The 21,432-nt window shown below is 37.6% G+C and overlaps 1 protein-coding gene across 8 annotated transcripts in view; it reads left to right on the top strand.

The window, feature by feature from the left end:
* The window catches only part of CDK14 (cyclin dependent kinase 14), an 835,688-nt gene that overhangs the window by 488,774 nt on the left and 325,482 nt on the right, over positions 1–21,432 (top strand). For all 8 annotated transcript variants that reach the window (XM_073238870.1, XM_073238871.1, XM_037019857.2 and 5 more), the window contains one exon: positions 20,970–21,093. In XM_073238870.1, the coding sequence (XP_073094971.1) occupies positions 20,970–21,093 (124 nt within the window). The remainder of the gene's footprint in view (positions 1–20,969; positions 21,094–21,432) is intronic.

The raw sequence follows: 21,432 nt of genomic DNA, 5'->3' as shown, positions 1-21,432 counted from the left end.
GCTGTGCTCACATTTTGTGATTTAAATGACTACATTTCATGATGCCGAGAGCTAGTTGAGCACTGTGAATGTATTTGGAGTAAAGTTATTTATCTCCAATTCTTCCCATTCATTATCCACACCACTCTTTGCAACATGGTGTGTTGTGTGGTTTTTGTCTTTTTTTTTTTTGGTACTTTTTCCTTTGCTTGTAGAAGTACATATATGCACATACTTTTTCTTTTCGTTTTATAAAAATAATATATTTCTTATTGTATACCTTTCACTTAAAAATGTATCATAGATGTCCTTTAAAACAAATACCTAACTATGTAGTACAGTCTTTCTAGTAATGGCATATGATTCCAAAGTGTGAATAAACATAATTTTCAACTTTTCCTTATTCATGGATCTTTGGGTTGTTTCCAGAATATTGCTATTATAAATTATTTCAGATTAAATAATAACAAAATCTTTACATTCTTATTTCTTTTGGATGTCTTGTTAATGGGTATTCTTTAAACAAGAGGAGTGATTTCAGTTTTAATGAATTTGACTGTAACGTTTGCCCACAAGGTTGTAAATTAGAGGAGGAATGTTTTTGTTTGCTCTCAGTAGCATTGACTATAGCCAGTCATTTCAATTTTTGCCATTCTGATGAGCAGAAGGGAGTATTTTTTATGTTGTTGCTTTCTTGACTTCTAGTGACATTGAACATCTTTTCCTGTTTCTTGACCATTTGTAATGCTTTTATAAGTTGCCTGTTTTTATATACTGTCCATTTTTCTGTTGGGTGGTTTTTATTTTTCTTAATAAGTTGCAGGGGCTTATTAAAATTTATGGCATTAATGAGGATTTTTATGGTGGTTAGTTATATTGCAATTTTAAAATGTAGGGACCTAAGAGAGACTTTAGAGTTCCTTTAAAATGTTCGAACTCTGAAAAAATACAGTTTTCTAGATAAATAACAATCAACATGGTACTTCCAATCATTGTTGATTTTTTTCATCTAGTTGTTTATTTTATTGGTAGATTTGGATTTTTTTAAATCATTTTTTAAAATTTTGGTATCATTAATCTACAATTACATGAGAACATTATGTTTACTAGGCTCCCCCCTTCACCAAGTCCCCCCCACATACCCCTTCACAGTCACTGTCCATCTGCATAGTAAGATGCTGTAAAATCACTACTTGTCTTCTCTGTGTTGCACAGCCCTCCCTGTCCCCCCCGCCCCACACTATACATGCTAATCGCAATGCCCCCTTTCTTTTCCCCTGCCCTTATGCCTCCCTTCCCACCCATCCTCCCCAGTCCCTTTCCCTTTGGTAACTGTTAGTCCATTCTTGGGTTCTGTAATCTTGCTGCTGTTCTGTTCCTGCAGTTTTCCTTTGTTCTTATACTCCACATATGAGTGAAATCATTTGGTCTTTCTCTGCCTGGCTTATTTCACTGAGCATAATACCCTCTAGCTCCATCCATGTTGTTGAGAATGGTAGGATCTGTTTGTTTCTTATGGCTGAGTAATATTCCATTGTGTATATATACCACATCTTCTTTATCCATTCATCTACTGATAGACATTTAGGTTGCTTCTATATCTTGGCTATTGTAAATTGTGCAGCAATAAACATAGGGGTGCATCAGTCTTTTTCAAACTGGGCTGCTGCATTCTTAGGGTAAATTCCTAGAAATGGAATTCCTGGGTCAAATGGTATTTCTATTTTGAGCTTTTTGAGGAACCTCCTTACTGCTTTCCATAATGGTTGAACTAATTTACATTCCGACCAGCTGTGTAGAAGGGTTCTCCTTTCTCCACAACCTCGCCAACATTTGTTGTTGTGTGTCTTTTGATGATGGCAATCCTTACTGGTGTGAGGTGATATCTCATTGTGGTTTTAATTTTCATTTCTCTGATGACAAGCGATGTGGAGCATCTTTTCATGTGTCTGTTGGCCATCTGAATTTCTTCGTTAGAGAACTGTCTACTCAGCTCCTCTGCCCATTTTTTAATTGGATTATTTGCTTTTTATTTGTTGAGGTGTGTGAGCTCTTTATGTATTTTGGATGTCAATCTTTTATTGGATCTGTCGTTTATGAATATATTCTCTCATACTATAGGATACCTTTTTGTTCTATTGATGGTGTACTTTGCTGTACAGAAGCTTTTTAGCTTGATATAGTCCCACTTGTTCATTTTTGCTTTTGTTTCCTTTGCCCGGGGAGATACATTCATGAAGAAGTCACTCATGTTAATGTCCATGAGATTTTTGCCAGTGTTTTTTCCTAAGAGTTTTATGGTTTCATGACTTACATTCAGGTCTTTGATCCATTTTGAATTTACTTTTGTGTATGGGGTTAGACAGTGATCCAGTTTCATTCTCTTACATGTAGCTGTCCAGTTTTGCCAGCACCATCTGTTGAAGAGACTGTCATTTCCCCATTGTATGTTCATGGCTCCTTTATCATATATTAATTGGCCATATATGTTTGGGTTAATGTTTGGAGTCTCTATTCTGTTCCATTGGTCTGTGGCTCTGTTCTTGTGCGAGTACCAAATTGTCTTGATTACTGTGGCTTTGTAGTAGAGCTTGAAGTTGGGAAGCGAGATCCCCCCACTTTATTCTTCTTTCTCAGAGTTGCTTTGGCTCTTCGGGGTCTTTGGTGGTTCCATATGAATTTTTGAACTATTTGTTCCAGTTCATTGAAGAATGCTGTTGGTAATTTGATAGGGATTGCATGGAATGTGTATATTGCTTTAGGCAGGATGGCCATTTTGACAATATTAATTCTTCCTAGCCAGGAGCATGGGATGAGTTTCCATTTGTTAGTGTCCTCTTTGATTTCTCTTAAGAGTGTCTTGTAGTTTTCAGGGTATAGGTCTTTCACTTCCTTGGTTAGGTTTATTCCTAGGTATTTTATTCTTTTTAATGCAACTGTGAATGGAATTATTTTCCTGATTTCTCTTTCTATTAGTTCATTGTTAGTGTATAGAAAAGCCACAGATTTCTGTGTGTTAATTTTGTATCCTGCAACTTTGCTGAATCCTGATATTAGCTCTAGTAGTTTCGGAGTGGAGTCTTTAGGGTTTGTTATGTACAATATCATGTCATCGGCAAATAGCGATAGTTTAACTTCTTCTTTACCAATCTGGATTCCTTGTATTTCTTTGTTTTGTCTGATTGCCGTGGCTAGGACCTCCAGTACTATGTCAAATAACAGTGGGGAGAGTGGGCATCCCTGTCTTGTTCCCGATCACGGAGGAAAAGCTTTCAGCTTTTCGCTGTTCCGTATGATGTTGGCTGTGGGTTTATCATATATGGCCTTTATTATGTTGAGGTACTTGCCCTCTATGCCCATTTTGTTGAGAGTTTTTATTATGAATGGATGTTGAATTTTGTCAAATGCTTTTTCAGCATCTATGGAGATGATCATGTGGTTTTTGTCCTTTTTGTTGATGTGGTATATGGTGTTGATGGGTTTTCGAATGTTGTACCATCCTTGCATGCCTGAGATGAATCCCACTTGGTCATGGTGTATGATGCTTTTGATGTATTTTTGAATTCGGTTTGCAAATATTTTGTTGAGCATTTTTGCATCTATGTTCATCAGGGATATTGGTCTGTAGTTTTCTTTTTGGTGGGGTCTTTGCCTGGTTTTGGTATTAGGGTGATGTTGGCTTCATAGAATGAGTTTGGGAGTATTCCCTCCTCTTCTATTTGTTGGAAAACTTTAAGGAGAATAGGTATTATGTCTTCTCTATATGTCTGATAAAATTCCGAGGTAAATCCATCAGGCATGGGTGTTTTGTTCTTGGGTAGTTTTTTGATTGCCGATTCAATCTCGTTGCTGGTAATTGGTCTGTTTAGTTTTTCTGTTTCTTTCTGGGTCAGTCTTGGATGGTTGTATTTTTTTAAGATGTTGTCCATTTCTCCTAGGATTTCCAGCTTGTTAGCATATAGGTTTTCATAGTATTCTCTAATAATTCTTTGTATTTCTGTGGGGTCCGTCATGATTTTTCCTTTCTCATTTATGATTCTGTTGATGTGTGTTGACCCTCTTTTTATAAGTCTGGCTAGAGGCTTATCTATTTTGTTTATTTTCTCTAAGAACCAGCTCTTGGTTTCATTGACTTTTTTCTATTGTTTTTTTCTTCTCGATTTTATTTATTTTTTTCTCTGATCTTTATTATGTCCCTCCTTCTGCTGACCTTAGGCCTCATTTGTTCTTTTTTTTCCAATTTTGATAATTGTGACATTAGACTATTCATTTGGGATTGTTCTTCCTTCTTTAAATATGCCTGAATTGCTATGTACTTTCCTCGTAGGACTGCTGTTGCTGCATCCCACAGAAGTTGGGGCTTTGTGTTGTTGTTGTCATTTGTTTCCATATATTGCTGAATCTCCATTTGAATTTGGTCGTTGAGCCATTGATTATTTAGAAGCATGTCGTTAAGCCTCCATGTGTTTGTGAGCCTTTTTGCTTTCTTTGTATAATTTATTTCTAGTTTTATACCTTTGTGGTCTGAAAAGTTGGTTGGTAGGATTTCAATCTTTTGGAATTTACTGAGGTTCTTTTTGTGGCCTAGTATGTGGTCTATTCTGGAGAATTTTCCATGTGTACTTGAGAAGAATGTGTATCCTGTTGCTTTTGGATGTAGAGTTCTATAGATGTCTATGAGGTCCATCTGTTCTAGTGTGTTGTTCAGTGCCTCTGTGTCCTTTCCTATTTTCTGTCTGGTGGATCTGTCCTTTGGAGTGAGTGGTGTGTTAAAGTCTCCTAGAATGAATGCATTGCATTCTATTTTCCCCTTTATTTCTGTTAGTATTTGTTTCAGGTATGTTGGTGCTCCTGTATTGGGTACATATATATTTAATGGTTATATCCTCTTGTTGGACTGAGCTCTTTATCATTATGTAGTGTCCTTCTTTATCTCTTGTTACTTTCTTTGTTTTGATGTCTCTTTTGTCTGATACTAGTATTGCAACACCTGATTTTTTCTCCCTGTTGTTTGCATGAAATATCTTTTTCCATCCCTTGACTTTTAATCTGTGCATGTCTTTGGGTTTGAGGTGAGTCTTGTAAGCATATAGATGGGTCTTGCTTTTTTATCCATTCTATTACTCTGTGTCTTTTGATTGGTGCATTCAGTCCATTTACATTTAGAGTGATTATTGAAAGATATGTACTTATTGCCATTGCAGGCTTTAGATTTGTGATTACCAGAGGTTCAAGGTTAGCTTCTTTACTACCTTACTGTCTAACTTAACTTGCTTATTGAGCTATGTAAACACAGTCTGATGATTATTTATCTCCCTTCTTATTCCTCCTCCTCCATTCTTCATATGTTGGGAGTTTTGTTCTTGCTCTTTTTAGGAATGCTCCCATCTAGAGCAGTCCCTCTAAGATACCCTGTAGATATGGTTTGTAGGAGGCAAATTCCCTCAACTTTTGCTTGTCTGAGAATTGTTTAATCCCTCCTTCATATTTAAATAATAATCGTGTTGTATACAGTATCCTTGGTTCAAGGCCCTTCTGTTTCATTGCATTAAATATATCATGCCATTCTTTTCTGGCCTGTAAGGTTTCTGTTGAGAAGTCTGTTTATAGCCTGATGGGTTTTCCTTTGTAGGTGACCTTTTTTTTCTCTCTGGCTGCCTTTAATACTCTGTTCTTGTCCTTGATCTTTGCCATTTTAATTATTATGTGTCTTGGTGTTGTCCTCTTTGGGTCCCTTCTGTTGGGATTTCTGTGTGCTTCTGTAGTCTGAGCAAATATTCCTTCCCCCAGTTTGGGGAAGTTCTCAGCAATTATTTCTTCAAAGACACTTTCTATCCCTTTTTCTCTCTCTTCTTCTTCTGATACCTCTATAATGTGGATATTGTTCCTTTTGGATTGGTCACACAGTTCTCTTAATATTGTTTCATTCCTGGAAATACTTTTATCTCTCTCTGCGTTAGCTTCTATGCGTTCCTGTTCTCTGGTTTCTATTCCATCAATGGCCTCTTGCATCTTATCCATTCTGCTTATAAATCCTTCCAGAGATTGTTTCACTTCTGTAGTCTCCCTCCGGACATCATCCCTTAGCTCTTGTATATTTCTCTGCATCTCTGTCAGCATGTTTATGATATTTATTTTGAATTCTTTTTCAGGGAGACTGATTAGATCTGTCTCTGCAGATCTTCTCTCAGGTGTTGTCTGAACTATCTTGGACTGGACTAAATTTTTTTGCTTTTTTGTGGTGGTAGCGGTGGCGGTAGGCATGTTGTGAGTGTGTCAGCTGGGAGAAAACAGTCCTTTCCTGCTTGCTGGATGCCTTGCCCCTCTCTGCTGCCTGTGTTGTTTATCTGCACTCCTGGAGCAGCCACCGGGTTAATCCCCTAGCTATTGTGGGCCGGGTCTCCATCAGAGCAGTGCAGAGCCCTGCGGGGAGTGGCAGGCATGCCAGATGCACTCCTCCGTGATAGCGGTGTCCCTACCATTCAGCTGTATGCCAGCAGCAGCCTTTGGGTATGGCCAGGTCTGCTGTGCATTGCGCATGGATTCCAGTCAGCTTCTGGGAGAGCGGCTACTCCCTCTGGCTCCACTGCAGGTGTGCGTGGGCCTCTCCTGCATGAACCTCTCTGGGGCTCCTCTGGCACCACTGCCACCAGCGCACACGGTCTGCACCCGGGCTGTTCAGTTGCCTCCGCGGTGGGCTTGCACAAGCTGCTCCCACTCCCCTCTGGCATCGCCGGCGCACACGATCCGCTCCCAGTCCCTTCTGGCACCACCGCCCCTGGTGCGTGCTGCCACTCTCCCACTACTTGGCCGGTGTGTCAGAGTCTGCGTCCATTGGAGGAAGGACTGGCAAGTTGCTTTGTGCCATGAAGGGCTTCAGAGCTGCACTGCCACCCTGGGGTTTAGGGCGCCTAAAGTTCCCCGGGATTCCCAGCTTCTGGCTAAGTGTGCCGGGACGACTTCGTCCAGCTGTAGGGTCCCTCTCACTTTAAGACTTGCAGAAAGCACTTGCTTTTCTTTTGTCTCAGGGGCGCCGGTTGTGGGTATCTACCCACAGGTTTTGCTTTTCTGTTTCTCTATATCCAGCACCCCATCCACCTTGTGTCTGCCCTCTGGGTGTGGATTTCTAGAGCTGGTTGTATAGCACTCCTGGGCTTTCACTCCCTCCCCGTTCCAACTCCTTTCTTCCTGCTGTGTTCTCGGGTGGGGGAGCGTTCAGGTCCCGCCTGGCCGTGGCTTGTATCTTACCCCCTTCGTGTGATGTTTACTTGTCACAGATATAGATGTATCCTGGCTGTTGTACTGCATCCACAGTGTCTCTTTTAGGAATAGTTGTATTTATTGTATTTTCATAAATATATATGTTTTGGGGAGGAGATTTCCACTGAACTACTCACTCCACCATCTTCCCATGATCCCTGGATTTTTTGACTATCCATATTTCTTCAAAATCGGTTTCCATTGATATAGGTAGTTTTTTATTAGTTAGATTGGGGTAGAAATTTTAACAGATGAAGGGACTTGTTTTATCTTGCCTATGTTTAAGTCCAACTCTAAACTTAATATCATAATATGAAATTTAATCTTTGTTTTACATTAAAGCATCTCAAATTGTCTTATCTGTACATTAAATGTTCTCTTCTTAGGGTTAATGGATTTCAAAATCAATAGTACAGTACATCCTTACTCCTGTTTCCCACTTTAACCTTGGGAACCTGTAGGAAATGTCTCCTGAGCCCTTGGCCTCTGGGGACTCTAGGGGCCTACTAGCCTCAGTGGTGATGAGCAGCTACTTTGAGCTAACTTTGACTTCCTTACTTTCAAGTTCAGTGACAGGAGTGCGATTAAGTTTCTGGCTGAACCTTTTCAAAGAACCATGGCATCACTGGATTTTTAATCTTCTTGCATGGTTTTACCAACCGTATATGTGGCATTAGTTCTGGGCAAATATTGGTGGAAAACTTTGTTGGTGGGACAAAGAAAGAAAGTTCATTCCACAAAACATCACCATGTTCATTGCTATCAGGCCAGTGTCACTGGTTATTTTTGTAGCATTTGTAAGTTCTGCTTCTTCCATTATATTTTATTTTCCCTTTCTCTCCTGAAGAATGATCATGAGGGAATTGATCTCTAGGTTGTTTTTTAGTAATGTGGTTGCACTCCTTAAATTTGTGTTTCAGTAGATCTTACCCAAATTCTGCAAGCTTTTCTTTCATCCCATGGTTGTTCCTAAGACTTTGAATACCCAGTGCTTGCTACCTATTTGAAGTCTAGGTCCTACTGTGGCAGTAACAAGACAATACTGCAGGAGTTGGTGCCTCCTAGGATGTGGCGAGAAACTTACTGTTGAATGAGATGTGCAGTCAGCATAGAAATAATGTCACATAAATTAGATACAACACCCATAGTAAGTGTAGATATTAGTCATATAGAGCAGGAATTATTCCCACTCAGAAGCTGTTTAATGTGCTCTCAGAGTGATGCCCTACTACATTTTTATGCCTACAAGAGCATGGTGTAATTTACCTCTTCTTACATCTTTCTGAATAACTGCAAGGCAGCAGAATACTCTGATATACGGGTATCCCTTTCTCTATAGCTATTGATATCTTGGCTCTTTGAGGATTTGCTAAAAGGTATGGGATGGTCTCAGTTGTTGAAATGGTCAAGGGTACAAGAAACCTCAGTAGTCATTTAAGAGGTCTTCAGACTTGGCTTCATGGCTGAGACACCTGCAAAGCTTTATAAAGCTTCATTCTATCATGTCTCCCATAATCAAACTAAAAATAATTTTAAGTAGGAAATGGTGGGCATTGCTCAGATCTAGTACTGAGCACCCAGGGTGCTTCCTGTGACCTACAGCACCCCTCACTGTCCCTGTGCCCCTGCCTGGCTTACCCCCAAGCCTGGAGGACAGGTATGCTTGCAAGTGATCCTGGTCTATCACTCTCTCATAGCCTTATGGCCTGTCTGCCTCCACTGCTCCTTAACCTGTCAGCAAGGTAGTTAGAGAGGGTGTCCCAGAGAATGGCAGGGGCAGGCTGGGTGGGAAGGGACAGGGGAGAGCATTAGAGACAGGTCGTGTGGCTGTAGTGTTTCAAAAAGCAGGTGTCAGACCCCTGCCTAAAGGCAGAATATTATGTGTCTGTGGGGAATCCAATCAGAATAATCTAATCAAGAGAACAGACCTAAAGAATCCAAGTGACTATAGTGAGGACCCCAGCTGACAAGTAACTTGGAGGAAGCAACATGGCTTGTATTGATGAGATGGAGAAAGCTAGGAAAGAAAACTTTGAAAAAAATCATTAATATTCTCAAAGAAGTAAAAGAAAATACTGCATCTCTAAAATGAGAATGATATGGCAGTTTTAAAAAGGAAAACTTGGTGAACAAAAAGTAGCTTTGGAAACTAAAAATATGAGGGCAGAAATTTAAAACAGCAACAATAAAAAAGGATGGAAAGTAAAGTTGAAAAAGTTTGCCAGAAAATAGAGCACAAAATACAAATCTTTAAAGTGAGAAAATAGTATCAAAAAAATTAGAAATCTAGTCCAGGGGATCCAACATCTCAATAACTGAAGAAAATAGAAGAGAATCATTAAAGTAGTAATCATTAAACCATACTTTTCCAGATGTGAAGGATGTGAATTTCAAGATTGAGAGTCCATTAAATGTCCAGAACATTTAATGAAAATACACTGACAATAATATCCATTATTGCAACATTTCAGAACACTGCTTTCAAGGAAAAAATCCTACAAAAGGGAAATAGGTTTACTACAAAAGATCAAGAATTCAAGCAGCATTAGACTTTTCAACAGCAGTACTGGATAAGAGATGGCTCTGGGACAATGGCTTGAAAATTCTGATGGAAAAAAGTATTTCAAACCTAGTGTGAGGGTGAAATACAGACTTTCATGTTGAAAATTTTCCCTACCTTGCATACTTTCTCAGGAAGGTACTCAAGGAGTACCTGCTCTACACCACTAGAACTGAGGAGTAAACTAGGCAGAGAAGACAAGGAAGCCAGATAGCAGAGGTCACCATGGGAGAGAAGGAGATCTGCAGGACCATAATGAAAACAATCCTGGCATGAGTGTTATGCATCAGGCTGGGGAGTAACCTACCAGTGGGATTGGAGTGGGTCAGAAGTCTCCAGGAGAGATTTCCAAGATGAAATTGTTACAATACCTAATGTGTTTGAGCACATTTACAAGATGGAAAAGAGTTCCGTGTTGAATTAGTGATAACTACAAAGAAAACTAAACAAAGGAACACAAGACAACAAATTAAAAAACTAGGTCATTGCCAACAACAGGAAAAGCAGATTACTTTGCAGAGGAAATAAAAATATTCATAGTAAACTTTATGGTTCAGCTCTAAATAACACTTAAATGACCATAATAATTTAAACATTAAATGTTTGTATCATTAAAAAAGAAAAACACCTCTTTGAGTGATTCTGTTGTAGCCAAGCCCATTCCAGGATTAGCATCCTAGAACAGTACACTGCAACTGCCACATTTTATATAAAATAAAGATCAGGATCATGGAGATCAAGAACTTGTCACAAGGCTTTTTGACTCTTTGTCCAATGTTTTTTCCCTACACTGAATGATTAATACATTAAATTACTATAATTAACTTATTATTTGTGAATTTATATACACACAGTCACACAGGTTTATCATCATTCTCCTTTTGGAAAAGGAGTTATACCTTCTCTGAGGGTATGACAAGTTAAAAAATAGAATGCAGCTTGTTAATGCCTGTGTTTTGGCATCTGAATTGCAGTACGTGGAAGCAGACGGCTCTTATTACGGTGCTGGTGGCAGGCTGCTCACCTAATTAGGCACTGGCTTTTCTTCACTGTTTGTCTGCTTAGAGACAATATACTCCTCCAGGGTTACACTTAGGATCTGCACTGCAGGTGAGATTATTGTCAAATAAGTCTGAATAGACAAGGGGACAGATATCCCATGGGTATTTCTGTTTGATGTATTAACTGTTTTTTTTCATGTGCTGATATTTATTGTCTCAAATCTATGAATGCGAAGAAGAATAATATTTACTAAGTTAACAGCTGTTCATAATGCTGTGCTAGATGTTAATTTTAAAAATTGAGCTAAAAATAAGATATTGTAATTATTCTCTATAAATTTAAGGAGATGTGAAAACCAGGTGAGATAAGCCATTATTTTTAAAAGAGCATGTTCTTTTAATAACTACAAAGCTCTGTATTTGGCTAAATAGTTCATAGATCATTAATGACTGGAATGTAATAAACACAGGATATTTATGTGGTGAATAGAACAAAAGCATGGTGAGTGGATCCTTTTACTCCTAAATTTGGCAATCTAGACTTCTAATTTCATCAGTATGCACCATGACAATATATAGAAACATTTTAAACATCTTGGATTCTAAAAATATACATATCTTTGTTAATATTTTGTTTATCCTTATTATAAAAATGGGGGATGCAGCTCAGAATTGAGGAAATTGTTCTTTGGTGGGACCCTGGCTGAACTGGCTGAATCGGAAGCATTATAAAGCTGATGTATCATTGAGGAAGGAAGGGGAAGAAAGAACAACTGAATCCATACATAACTTGTGATTTCATAATAAGGCATGCAGTGTTCTATGGCAATTTTATACTAATTTCCAGCAAAACATTTGTTAATGGTTATTCTTTCTTGTTGTATATTCCTTGTAAGCACTGGAATAAACTTGTAAGAAAAATTGTCAATGTTAACTAAATTTCTAGAGTCACTTTCTACTTTTTAATTGCTTACCAAATATATCTTTTCTCAATATGGCATTCTGAAATAAATATTCACTATTAACTAATGGTTTGTTTCTTAGGATAATGTCAATTTTAGACAAATGGGTAATTTTAGCATTAATTACTTGAGGGCAATTTAAAACCCAAATCAAAAGCCTGAGGACATTGGCCTTATTTTAAATATGTGTGATGATTAAAGGTACAGCAACCGAGTATCAGAACATGATAATTGGTATGTAGGAATCCTGTTAGAATTTTGAGAGGAAGATAGTTTACTTTTCCCCCCTTTATAAACCATCTGCTATAAATTTTGGGGGATTTGGCTCTCATAGTTGATTTGAATGCAGACCTTGTATTAGTTCTTCATTTTATAATTCTCAGTGATTTAGATTGATCATTGAGTTGTTATAAATGACCACACCAATCTAAATTTCATCTTTCATTCAGTTTTTATGTGTTCTTTAAAACTTGATAAGTGTGAGAGATGGAAAGTTAGGGCTCATGAGAAAAAGAAAGATTAATTGATGCTGTCTCCAGCTAATATCTAGAAATGTAGATACTTCAATCTTATCACCATGATGACATTGGGTTTCCTGTGTTTTTATGTCTGTACCTCCATTTCCATGTTATCTTAATGACTTTTCTAAAAGATTTCTTACAAGAACACATTTGCCTTTTTTTTAAACAGAACCAAAATAACCAAAGTAATTCTGAATTCTCTGCTTTATTCTCTGAAGTATCTGAAATCCTATTGGCATGAAGTTGAGTTTTATTCTTTATTTCAGTATCTACATTAATTAGAAAATAGGAGGTTTATTATGATTGAAAAATGGCTATTTTTCATTCATAGTTCAGAGAATAAGCAGGTGTATAACAGACAATTATGTTATGCTGAATTAAGATTGTCTTATACAGGTGGCACTGGGAATTGATTCCTAAATGAGACTTTTCTAAGGTTCAGATGGAAAAATCAGGTAACACCTGATTTTCTCCATATTCTGCACTAGAGCTCCCATTTAGCTGGTAATGATATCCTATTATACATCTCTGTGAATATTATAGAGCCTTTTGATGATTCTGTATATTGGGAAATACAGTTATTTCAAAAAGCCACAAAAGAGTATATTTTAAAATTGACATCTAGTCTCAGCACCCATCCAGGTTCTTTTGAACCTTTTCATCCCATTTTTGTTGTAACAAAATAATCTTCCGTATCTGGAAAGAGAAGGATTAACAAACAGTAAAAGAAAGTGAAATTCGCTGTGTCAATGCATATTGTGTTGGACATTCAGAGGGGGTCTAAGTGTAGTGAACTGGTTCAGAAGTGGGACCTGTTCAGTTGTTCAGAAGACATGTCTTTTGTATCATTGGCATCATCTGTTGATCTGCTTGTAACAGTTTGGATCAGACAAAAGAATCAAGGCACTTAATTAAACAGCAGACTCTTTCCTAAAGGGGCTTTGAAACCCAGATTGAAAAGAAACCACCCTGAATATTGATGATATACAATCCTTGAAGTATACCACATGATTATTTTAATTGTAAGATGGAACATTTAATTGTAAGACTCCCGTCTGGGGAGTACCCAATGGGAATACAACCCTCCTGGGTTTTTAGCTTCAAGCCATTCACCTCGCCTCTTTCCCCTTTAAGATCCATTCTGCACTGGACACCCCTGTGTTTGCATGGTTTTCCAAGGCAAACATGAGATCCCTGGAGGGCAGTCAGCCTGAGATAGAGAGAGGGTGCACACATTACCAGGGCTTTTTCTGATGGTCTCAGAGAGATACAGCCTTCATGTGACTAGCCAGTACATCTGATACATATTTATCATTAATATTACTTGAGACCTCTCTGAAGGAATATATAGAGAGAATTGTTGATCTTACGTATCCAAACTCAAAGTGTTTCGGCATTCCATTTGAAATTTGTTTCTCTTGTAAGCTTTCTCCAAGACTCAGGCTCAAGATTCATCACCTTTGTCATTTTTTTCAGTCTGTGTCTGTCTTCTTTAAAAAGTTACATTAGTCTTATCAACTGATATTAAAACAATTCATGATGATTTGAGTGTCTAAGATGTTACTTTAGGCAGGGAAACCATTTTAAATTCTATTCATTACTTTTCATTGTGTGTGAAAAGAATAGCCCTTAATTTGGGTGAGTGTAATATACATTCACAAATGAAGCTGAGTAAAAATTGTGTTTCGAGCCTTTTTAGTTCTAACAAGTGCATATCAGACAGGCAGTTGTATAATTCTGAATTACATAGCTAGAGAATGTAAATTAAGTTGTTGTTACATTACCTAGAAATGATGAAATGTTACATAGCTGAGGACCTTGACAATGGCAGGTCTTAAGAAGATTCTATTATTTGAATTCTTTGAAACAACTCTTTGTTTTTCTCTTGAAAAATTATGTTGGGTAACTATTAAAGCTAATAGCTTAAGTTTGATCATCTTTCCACTCAACTAGGGAATAGTTCTAATACTACTTTTAGGCTGCTGACAAGTTTATTAAAAGGAAGATTCTCATCCTGAGCACTCCCAATTTTCATAAGCTGGAAACCTAATTACTATAGTAGAGCTTCTTTCAAGGAACTTGGCAAAACAAATCCATTTTACAATCCCCATGTGACTCCTTATAAGTATACCAGCTCTGGTTCCCTTGGCTTCAGTCTGCCTGCTCACTGTGGTGTCCCTGTGCCTGGGACAGTGTCTGCCTTGATACCCACCATTGCATTGGAGCCAGAAGAGAAGGCAGAATGGGAGGCCAACCTACCTGGTATACTCAAGTATCACAGAAAATGTGCAAGATCTTTTCCCCAAGGCATGCCCAAGTACCCAAAGTTCTTATTTGTTGAGTTATTCCTCTCTAGAAAGTTATCATTTTTAGGAAGACGATGTTAATGTTTAAGTAACTTAGAGAAAGTAAGTTAAATTGTTACGTTATCTGGAAATAATGAAGTGTTATGTAGCTGAGGATCTTGAGGGAGTGGAACAGAGGAACAGAAAGTTAAATGGAAGAACCCAAAAAGGGCAAAAAGTGGCAAGACAAACCTCCCTGTTATGCAGATTTTTCCAAGAACTGGGCCTGTCTTTAATATGTTGTAGAAAGTGCACACTACGACCTTGTGCCCTGGCATTACTTGTGTCTTACACCATCCCAGAAGCATGTTTAATACTGTCAAGTATGTCCAAAGTGACATGTAAATTATAGCATAATTTGAATCTTTAGGGTTTTATTTCTATCTCCCTTGTATCTGTGTATAACCTTCTAGCTATTCTTTTTAAGAAATTAAATATTTTGAATTGCAGTAATGCTTTGAAACTATTTGGGCATGAATTATGTACATTGTATTACAAATTAAGATTTAATATTTGTATTAGGTATTGCAAATTTGAAACTCACCTAAATGAATGAATCATGATGAATCATTCTGTGGCTTTTAAAAAATGAAGCAGAAGCTAATATTGCCATAAAACCAATATCTGATGCACATTATAAAATATTTTGAGACTCAGATATTTTGGGGCTTCAGAGTTTCTATTTTTCATTTCTAGAAAGTGTTATGTCTGGATAAGCAATGTTTGTGAAGCTTATGGGTTTTTAAACAATACCATGCTAACCATGGAGCCTATTATTTGAAGTATTTATTACCCATGTACAACTATGGTTATTTGCCAGTTTGATATTTTCTAATCTTGGGTTCACCCACTGTGTAGCTACTTTAATCAAATAGTACGCATACTTAAAAAAAATTAGTATCCATGCAGTACTCTTAATTGTGGGAATATATGATGCAAATATATCAGTACTACCTTTTACTCACTATGTGGCTAATTTAATTCTTTTGAGGTTTTATTTCTTTATCTTGAAATAGGGATAAAAATATCTGTCTTGCAGAGATGTTAGGAGGATTAAGTTATCTAAATGAATACAAAACTTTGAGCATGATGTCTGTCTACTGTAGTAAGCACTTAATATAACAACACTTAGTACATTTGTTTGATTTGTAAAGTCCCTTCCATTTCTGTTATTTGTAATATTATGGAATGATACAGTATTACAACATGAATGATTGTTAAAGGTATCTAAGACTTAATCAGTCACTTTCAAGATGAAAAACTATGATGCAGAGATGTTAAGTTTAGTCCCCAGGTGGCAAAAAAGTAGCTTAACTAAATGTCTTTGTAACAATTAGTTGGTCCATTTCTAATAGCTCTAATAACTGTCCTCTATGCCCTAAGAGTCCCTGGACATCCCCTAAAGAAAGTTGACCCATTCCTTGAAAATCTGCAAGGTTTCTTCTTAGTCTTAGTATCATATGGAGTACAATCACATATATTAAATAATGCATGTATTATTTAACGCATGCATTAAATAATTCATGCATTTCATGGAACCTGTTAACTCTAAACACTGAGACAAAGAGCACCTGAGCATATATCTTAAGAGTTTGAAGGGAATGAGAATATGAAACTTGTTGCTCACTGCAGGTGACAGTAATTCTTCTGATTAATAAATGGAATATATTGAGTCCACTAATATATACTTTTTACAGACTTTAAAAGTTTTGGTAAAAGGGTTTATCATGATATTTTTTACCTACTTAAGATAAACTAACTAAAGAGTTTCAGAAGGGAACAGAAGAAGTACTAAAGGCTATTATTGAGAAATACGTGCCATGGCACTGAGAATATGAGCTGTTTCCTGTCCTGCTGGGAATGGCAAGACACCTGGGCTGTAGATAGATCTGCTGCTGGCAGAAGTGTCCCTGATCATCATTCCATTGCTATTTTAGGCATTTTTCCCTTTGGGTTTTCATTGCAGGAAGTCAACATAGTCAAACCAGAATATAAATCTTCAGTGATCATACTGAAGAATTTGAAGGAATCTCCTTTTATAAAGTTGAAGAATATCCTGAGGTGACAAATCTTGGAATTCCACAATCTTAGGAAGACTTATGGCTACTACAATAGATGTATAGGAAGAGAGTTTCAAATACATGAATTTATTAATTTCGGTACCTAAAACTGTTTTCTCATGGTATGTATTTCTGAAAGGATCTTAAATAGCAAAAACAAATTCAAGAATCATATGCTCATGGAGACTTTTACAAACTTGGGTGCACTTAATAAAAGCAGTTTGATCACATTGGATGTGTAACTATATTCATCCACGCATTTATTAAGCATCAGCCTCATTCAGGGCTGTGAGGTGTACTGTGGTAAGTTCACAACAGCAGTGTAATAGGTGGATTGACTTTGAGTAAGTTGTGCGTTGAGGGCTTAATTTTTCTCATTTGTTTAAAAAGAAAAGGAGATGTACAGGGTTATAGATGGAAAGGATTGAATGACATATGTAAAAGTGCTAGGAACAGCCTTTAAGTTAGAGTGAGCCTCATTCAGCTCATGTTAGTCCCCCTTTTTTTTATCTTTTCAGTACCTGAGATTTCATCAATGTTTACCAGGCTTTATTAGCAAATGGCCAGCACTGATCTTTACCCTTTCTGTGTGTGCGGCCCCTCTTTAGTGGTCTTTCTTGTTCTCATGGTGTCCTCTGGTTTCCTCAAAGATCCAGCCTAACTTGTTACGTGGCGATCTACACGACAATCCAATGAAGTTAGGTATACCTGCCTGTTTCTCTGATGAAAGAGATCCTCAACTCACAAGACATTCCCAGAGAATATTCCACAGGACATTCTGTGTTACTCAGCATGACCACTGCTTCCTTACAGCTTCTCACTCATAGCCAGCAGTGTGTCTTTCTGTTAAGCACATTAGAATGTTATTTCGAATATACCAAGTTTTCTAATGTTTTCAGTGATGTCTGTCCCCTTGCCACCATTACTTTTGTGATGATGAATTGCTACATTTATAATTTCATATATATTGTTTTCTCTTATTTAAGTTTGTCCTCTTAATTTATCTGTGATCTGCTTGCTTGGTCTCTGCAGTATTTTCCCTCACAATAGCAAGTTGTTAGTCATATCACAGATATATCATTCAACTTGTGCATTGAGTGGCTCGACTCAGTGTCCTGCTAAAATTGTATGTGTAATGAATTATGCTTTCATGGGGATGAGCTTCTATGATTCACCCTTTCCACAGGCTCCCTTTGAATAATGGCAGGATCAGCCCCACACTTCTGTAAAGGTTCTGGTTGGCCACTCCCCCCTTGTGCCTTCTGAACACTCAAGTTTGTGTTGCCATTGCTGTGCAGACCTAAGTGGGGGCTATCTGCTTCTGTGTTTCTCATGCCCAATGGGCTGTGAGTTCCTTGAGTCCAAACACTGTATCTCATGTCTTCCTTACCTTTGCATCCCTCTTGCATGGCAGCACCAAGCACACGGCTGGCACTTAATAAAACTTAAATGAATTTATTCTATGGGAATTTGTTCTGACTTGATTGTGTATTTCTCAAAGACATAACAGTTTGTTTTGGGCTGTAACTTAAGGTTGGGGCTGTATTTGTCATGTTTGGGCTTCATTTATCATGAATACCACTGTAATTGGAATGTCTAGTTCATCCTTGCCTGATGCTGATTTTTCTTAATCTTCATTAGTATGCTATCCTATTTGAATAGCTTCTGTATTAGCATGAGGATTGTAGATTTTTCACTTATCAGTAAAGGTGCTAAAAGAAGAGCCTTTTGGGACTGCTTGATGTACCATATCTACCCTTAGCATCTAGAATCCCATTCCATTGTTTCCTGTCTGTTATTTTTGTATCTGCCTCATGCAGATGTCTCTAAATTTGGTAAATACATTACTGGTAAAGGAGTGTGGGCTGTGAACTCAGGCTAGGAAGATGGTTGAGGCACGCAGTGTACAAGAGGTCGGATAATGCTGTACCGCTGTGTAAGGTGTGCGATAGACATTCAGGGGCCTCCTGGGCACAGAGGAGGAGTGCCTCATGGAGACCTGCCCTGATGAGGGAGTGGAGGCTGGGAGGGAATGGTCAGGCAAGGCTCCAGGGAGGAGTGATCCCTGAGGAGAGACCTAAGCAATGCATGGAGGTCAGCAAGCAAAGGGGACAGAGGGCTTTCTGTCATAGAGGAGACAATAGCAAAGGCAAGGATTGAAGAGCTGTATGCTCTGACTGTGGGAGTGAGCAAGATGGCTTGGAGTTAGGGAATGGAGAGTGATGAGGCTGGGCACCCAGTTGGAATCAGGGCTCACTCACAAGATGCCCATACTTTATCCTGTTAGTTGGAGGCAGCAGCTTCTGTATCAACAGTTTGCCTGCTTGTGTTATTCTCTGGCCAGGACTCCAGATTTGGACGTTAGAGCCAAACTGCCTGGGTTTGAGTCCTGGGTCTGCTACTTAATGCTGGGTGACTTTGAGAAACTGCTGTTTCCTCATCACTACAATGGAGATAATAGTAGTGTCTTCTTCATTAAAATTGTTACAGAGATTAAATGAGGTCATATTTTATGATGCATAGAATGGCAACTGGCACTTGGTGTCTGTTAAATGAAAACACATTGCCATGTTTAAATTGGCAATAACATTCCAATAAGTTTGGTGCCTCCTGGCCCCAAAGATCAGTTAGCACCTTGCAGAACACCAAACTTTGTTTTCAAAATCAGCTTACTTTTGATATTAAGTTTATTTGTTATGTGGTCTGCCTTTGTGTGTGTGTGTGTGTGTGTGTGTGTGTGTGTGTGTGTGTGTGTGTGTGTGTGTTTAAAAGCTTTTGAAAACCCCAAGTGGTTTTATTTGCTCACTCTTTCTCCCATCTAAACTAAAGGGATATAGATGATCTTAGAAATTGAAAGCTTTAGGCTTCAGGCCGCAGCCGGTATTAGAAGTGAAGAATGAAACTGGAAGATGGGGGTGATGGTGTTAAGTCTTTCCATCTGCTACACAGAAAGGATTGAGCCAGTCAAGAGAGATTTGCTCCCTGGGGTTCAGTAACTTAATCTAGGCTAACACAACAGATTGTTACTTTCTGATTCTTAGATTCTGGAAATAATGATCATAGGCCTTTACTGCTCTACAACATTATTATCACATACAAAGATGTTTAAAATGGATTCATCTTAGTATTATTTCAAGGTATCTAACTTGTGAAAAATTTACTCAGCTTTTATAGCCCCCACCCAGTCAGTAGGAAAATATTCCAGAAATGCTAGCTTCCAGGGCCCTCAAGGAGCTGCCAGTGTTTTCCATTTAACTATTCTGGAATCCCTGTATCATCAATATTTGACAACTAGTTCATTTAAAATGACCCTGAAATTGCATTTTCTTATTAGCCAATTACATAGACTAGAATACTGATGGCACTTAAAACATTTGTTTTTATTTTTGTTTTAATTTTAAAATTATTTTTAAAAGCTGTGTTAATTAAGAATATTTTGGCAAATAAATTATTTAAAAATATTCCCTTTTTCATAAACAGAATATTGAAAAACCTAGTGAATCACATTTTTTGTTATCTAATAGGAACATTTGATATGATCCAATATGAAACTAAACAGAGAAGGCCATTAGTCACTTCTTAAATTCATTTTTTACAAAAGTATTGCTGTCAAATTATTGATTTCCTGTTTCCTGTTTGCTTTCCCTTTAGGATGGGTCGGCTCTATAATTAGTGAAGGTACATGTCTGTCTTCAGGCAACAGCCTAATCTCTGTGGCCATATGTGCAAAAGCAATATAATTACAACATAGTACTAATGGGACCATATGACTGTTTTTGTTTTAATTATTTGAGATCATCTTATCTTTCCATTCCTTAAAGAATGTTAATCGGTGAATCCTTGGGTACCATCTTTGTGTTGTTTCTGTGGAATTGAGTATGTGCACATTTCCATAAACTTGTAAAAAGTTCTCCTTCTTTTTATAATGTCATGGATAGATTTTTTTCTCTGTCTCAATTTACCTCTCAGGAAATCAGATGTTTTCAAGAATTGGTTTTTACATTTTACTTAATTTATAGGTCACAGATTGGATTAATAGATTCCCTCTGGCTGAGGAGGTATCACTCTGGGTTGACATATGAGGTTGTTAGAAATTTTCAGATTTACTTATTAATGAATTAGGGCTTTTCATGCCTTTTTGCACATTTTGTTTAAATAATTTGGTAGGCAACTTAGTGATGGGTATCCATTTTCATTAAATACAGGTGCTTGGCAGACTATATGTAGAAACTGGCATTTATCTGTGTTCAGATTGTAACTTTTGTCTCCCTGTTTTTTCAGTTGTTTTTATTTCAGTTGCTGCGAGGGCTGTCTTACATCCACCAGCGTTATATTTTGCACAGAGACCTGAAACCACAGAACCTTCTGATCAGTGACACGGGGGAGTTAAAGCTGGCAGATTTCGGTAGGAAAGCAGTTCATTACCAGTCTATTTTGTCACACTGTGAGAAATGCCAGGCAGATGGTGGCAGTGCATTTGTTGAGGTGCACGTCTTCTATCATTATAGATCATGGTAAGATTTTTTCAGGAGCGAAGGAATTTTTTTTTTATGATCAACATCATGCTTGGTGGATTTTTAAAAGAATTCCAACTGCATGTTAGAATCAAATCATCATAAATGTAAATCAGATCTCATATTTCTGAAGGAAAAGTCAGTAAAATTTTGAGGATAAAATATATTGAAAGCATCTTAATTTTTTTTCAGTTTTTATTATGAAAATGTCAAATACATTCAAAAGCAGA

This window comes from Manis javanica, chromosome 6, assembly GCF_040802235.1.
Source record: "Manis javanica isolate MJ-LG chromosome 6, MJ_LKY, whole genome shotgun sequence".
In the NCBI taxonomy this organism is placed as follows: domain Eukaryota; kingdom Metazoa; phylum Chordata; class Mammalia; order Pholidota; family Manidae; genus Manis; species Manis javanica.
Note: the sequence above shows the minus strand (reverse complement) of the source record. Positions and strands in the feature narration are given on the sequence as shown.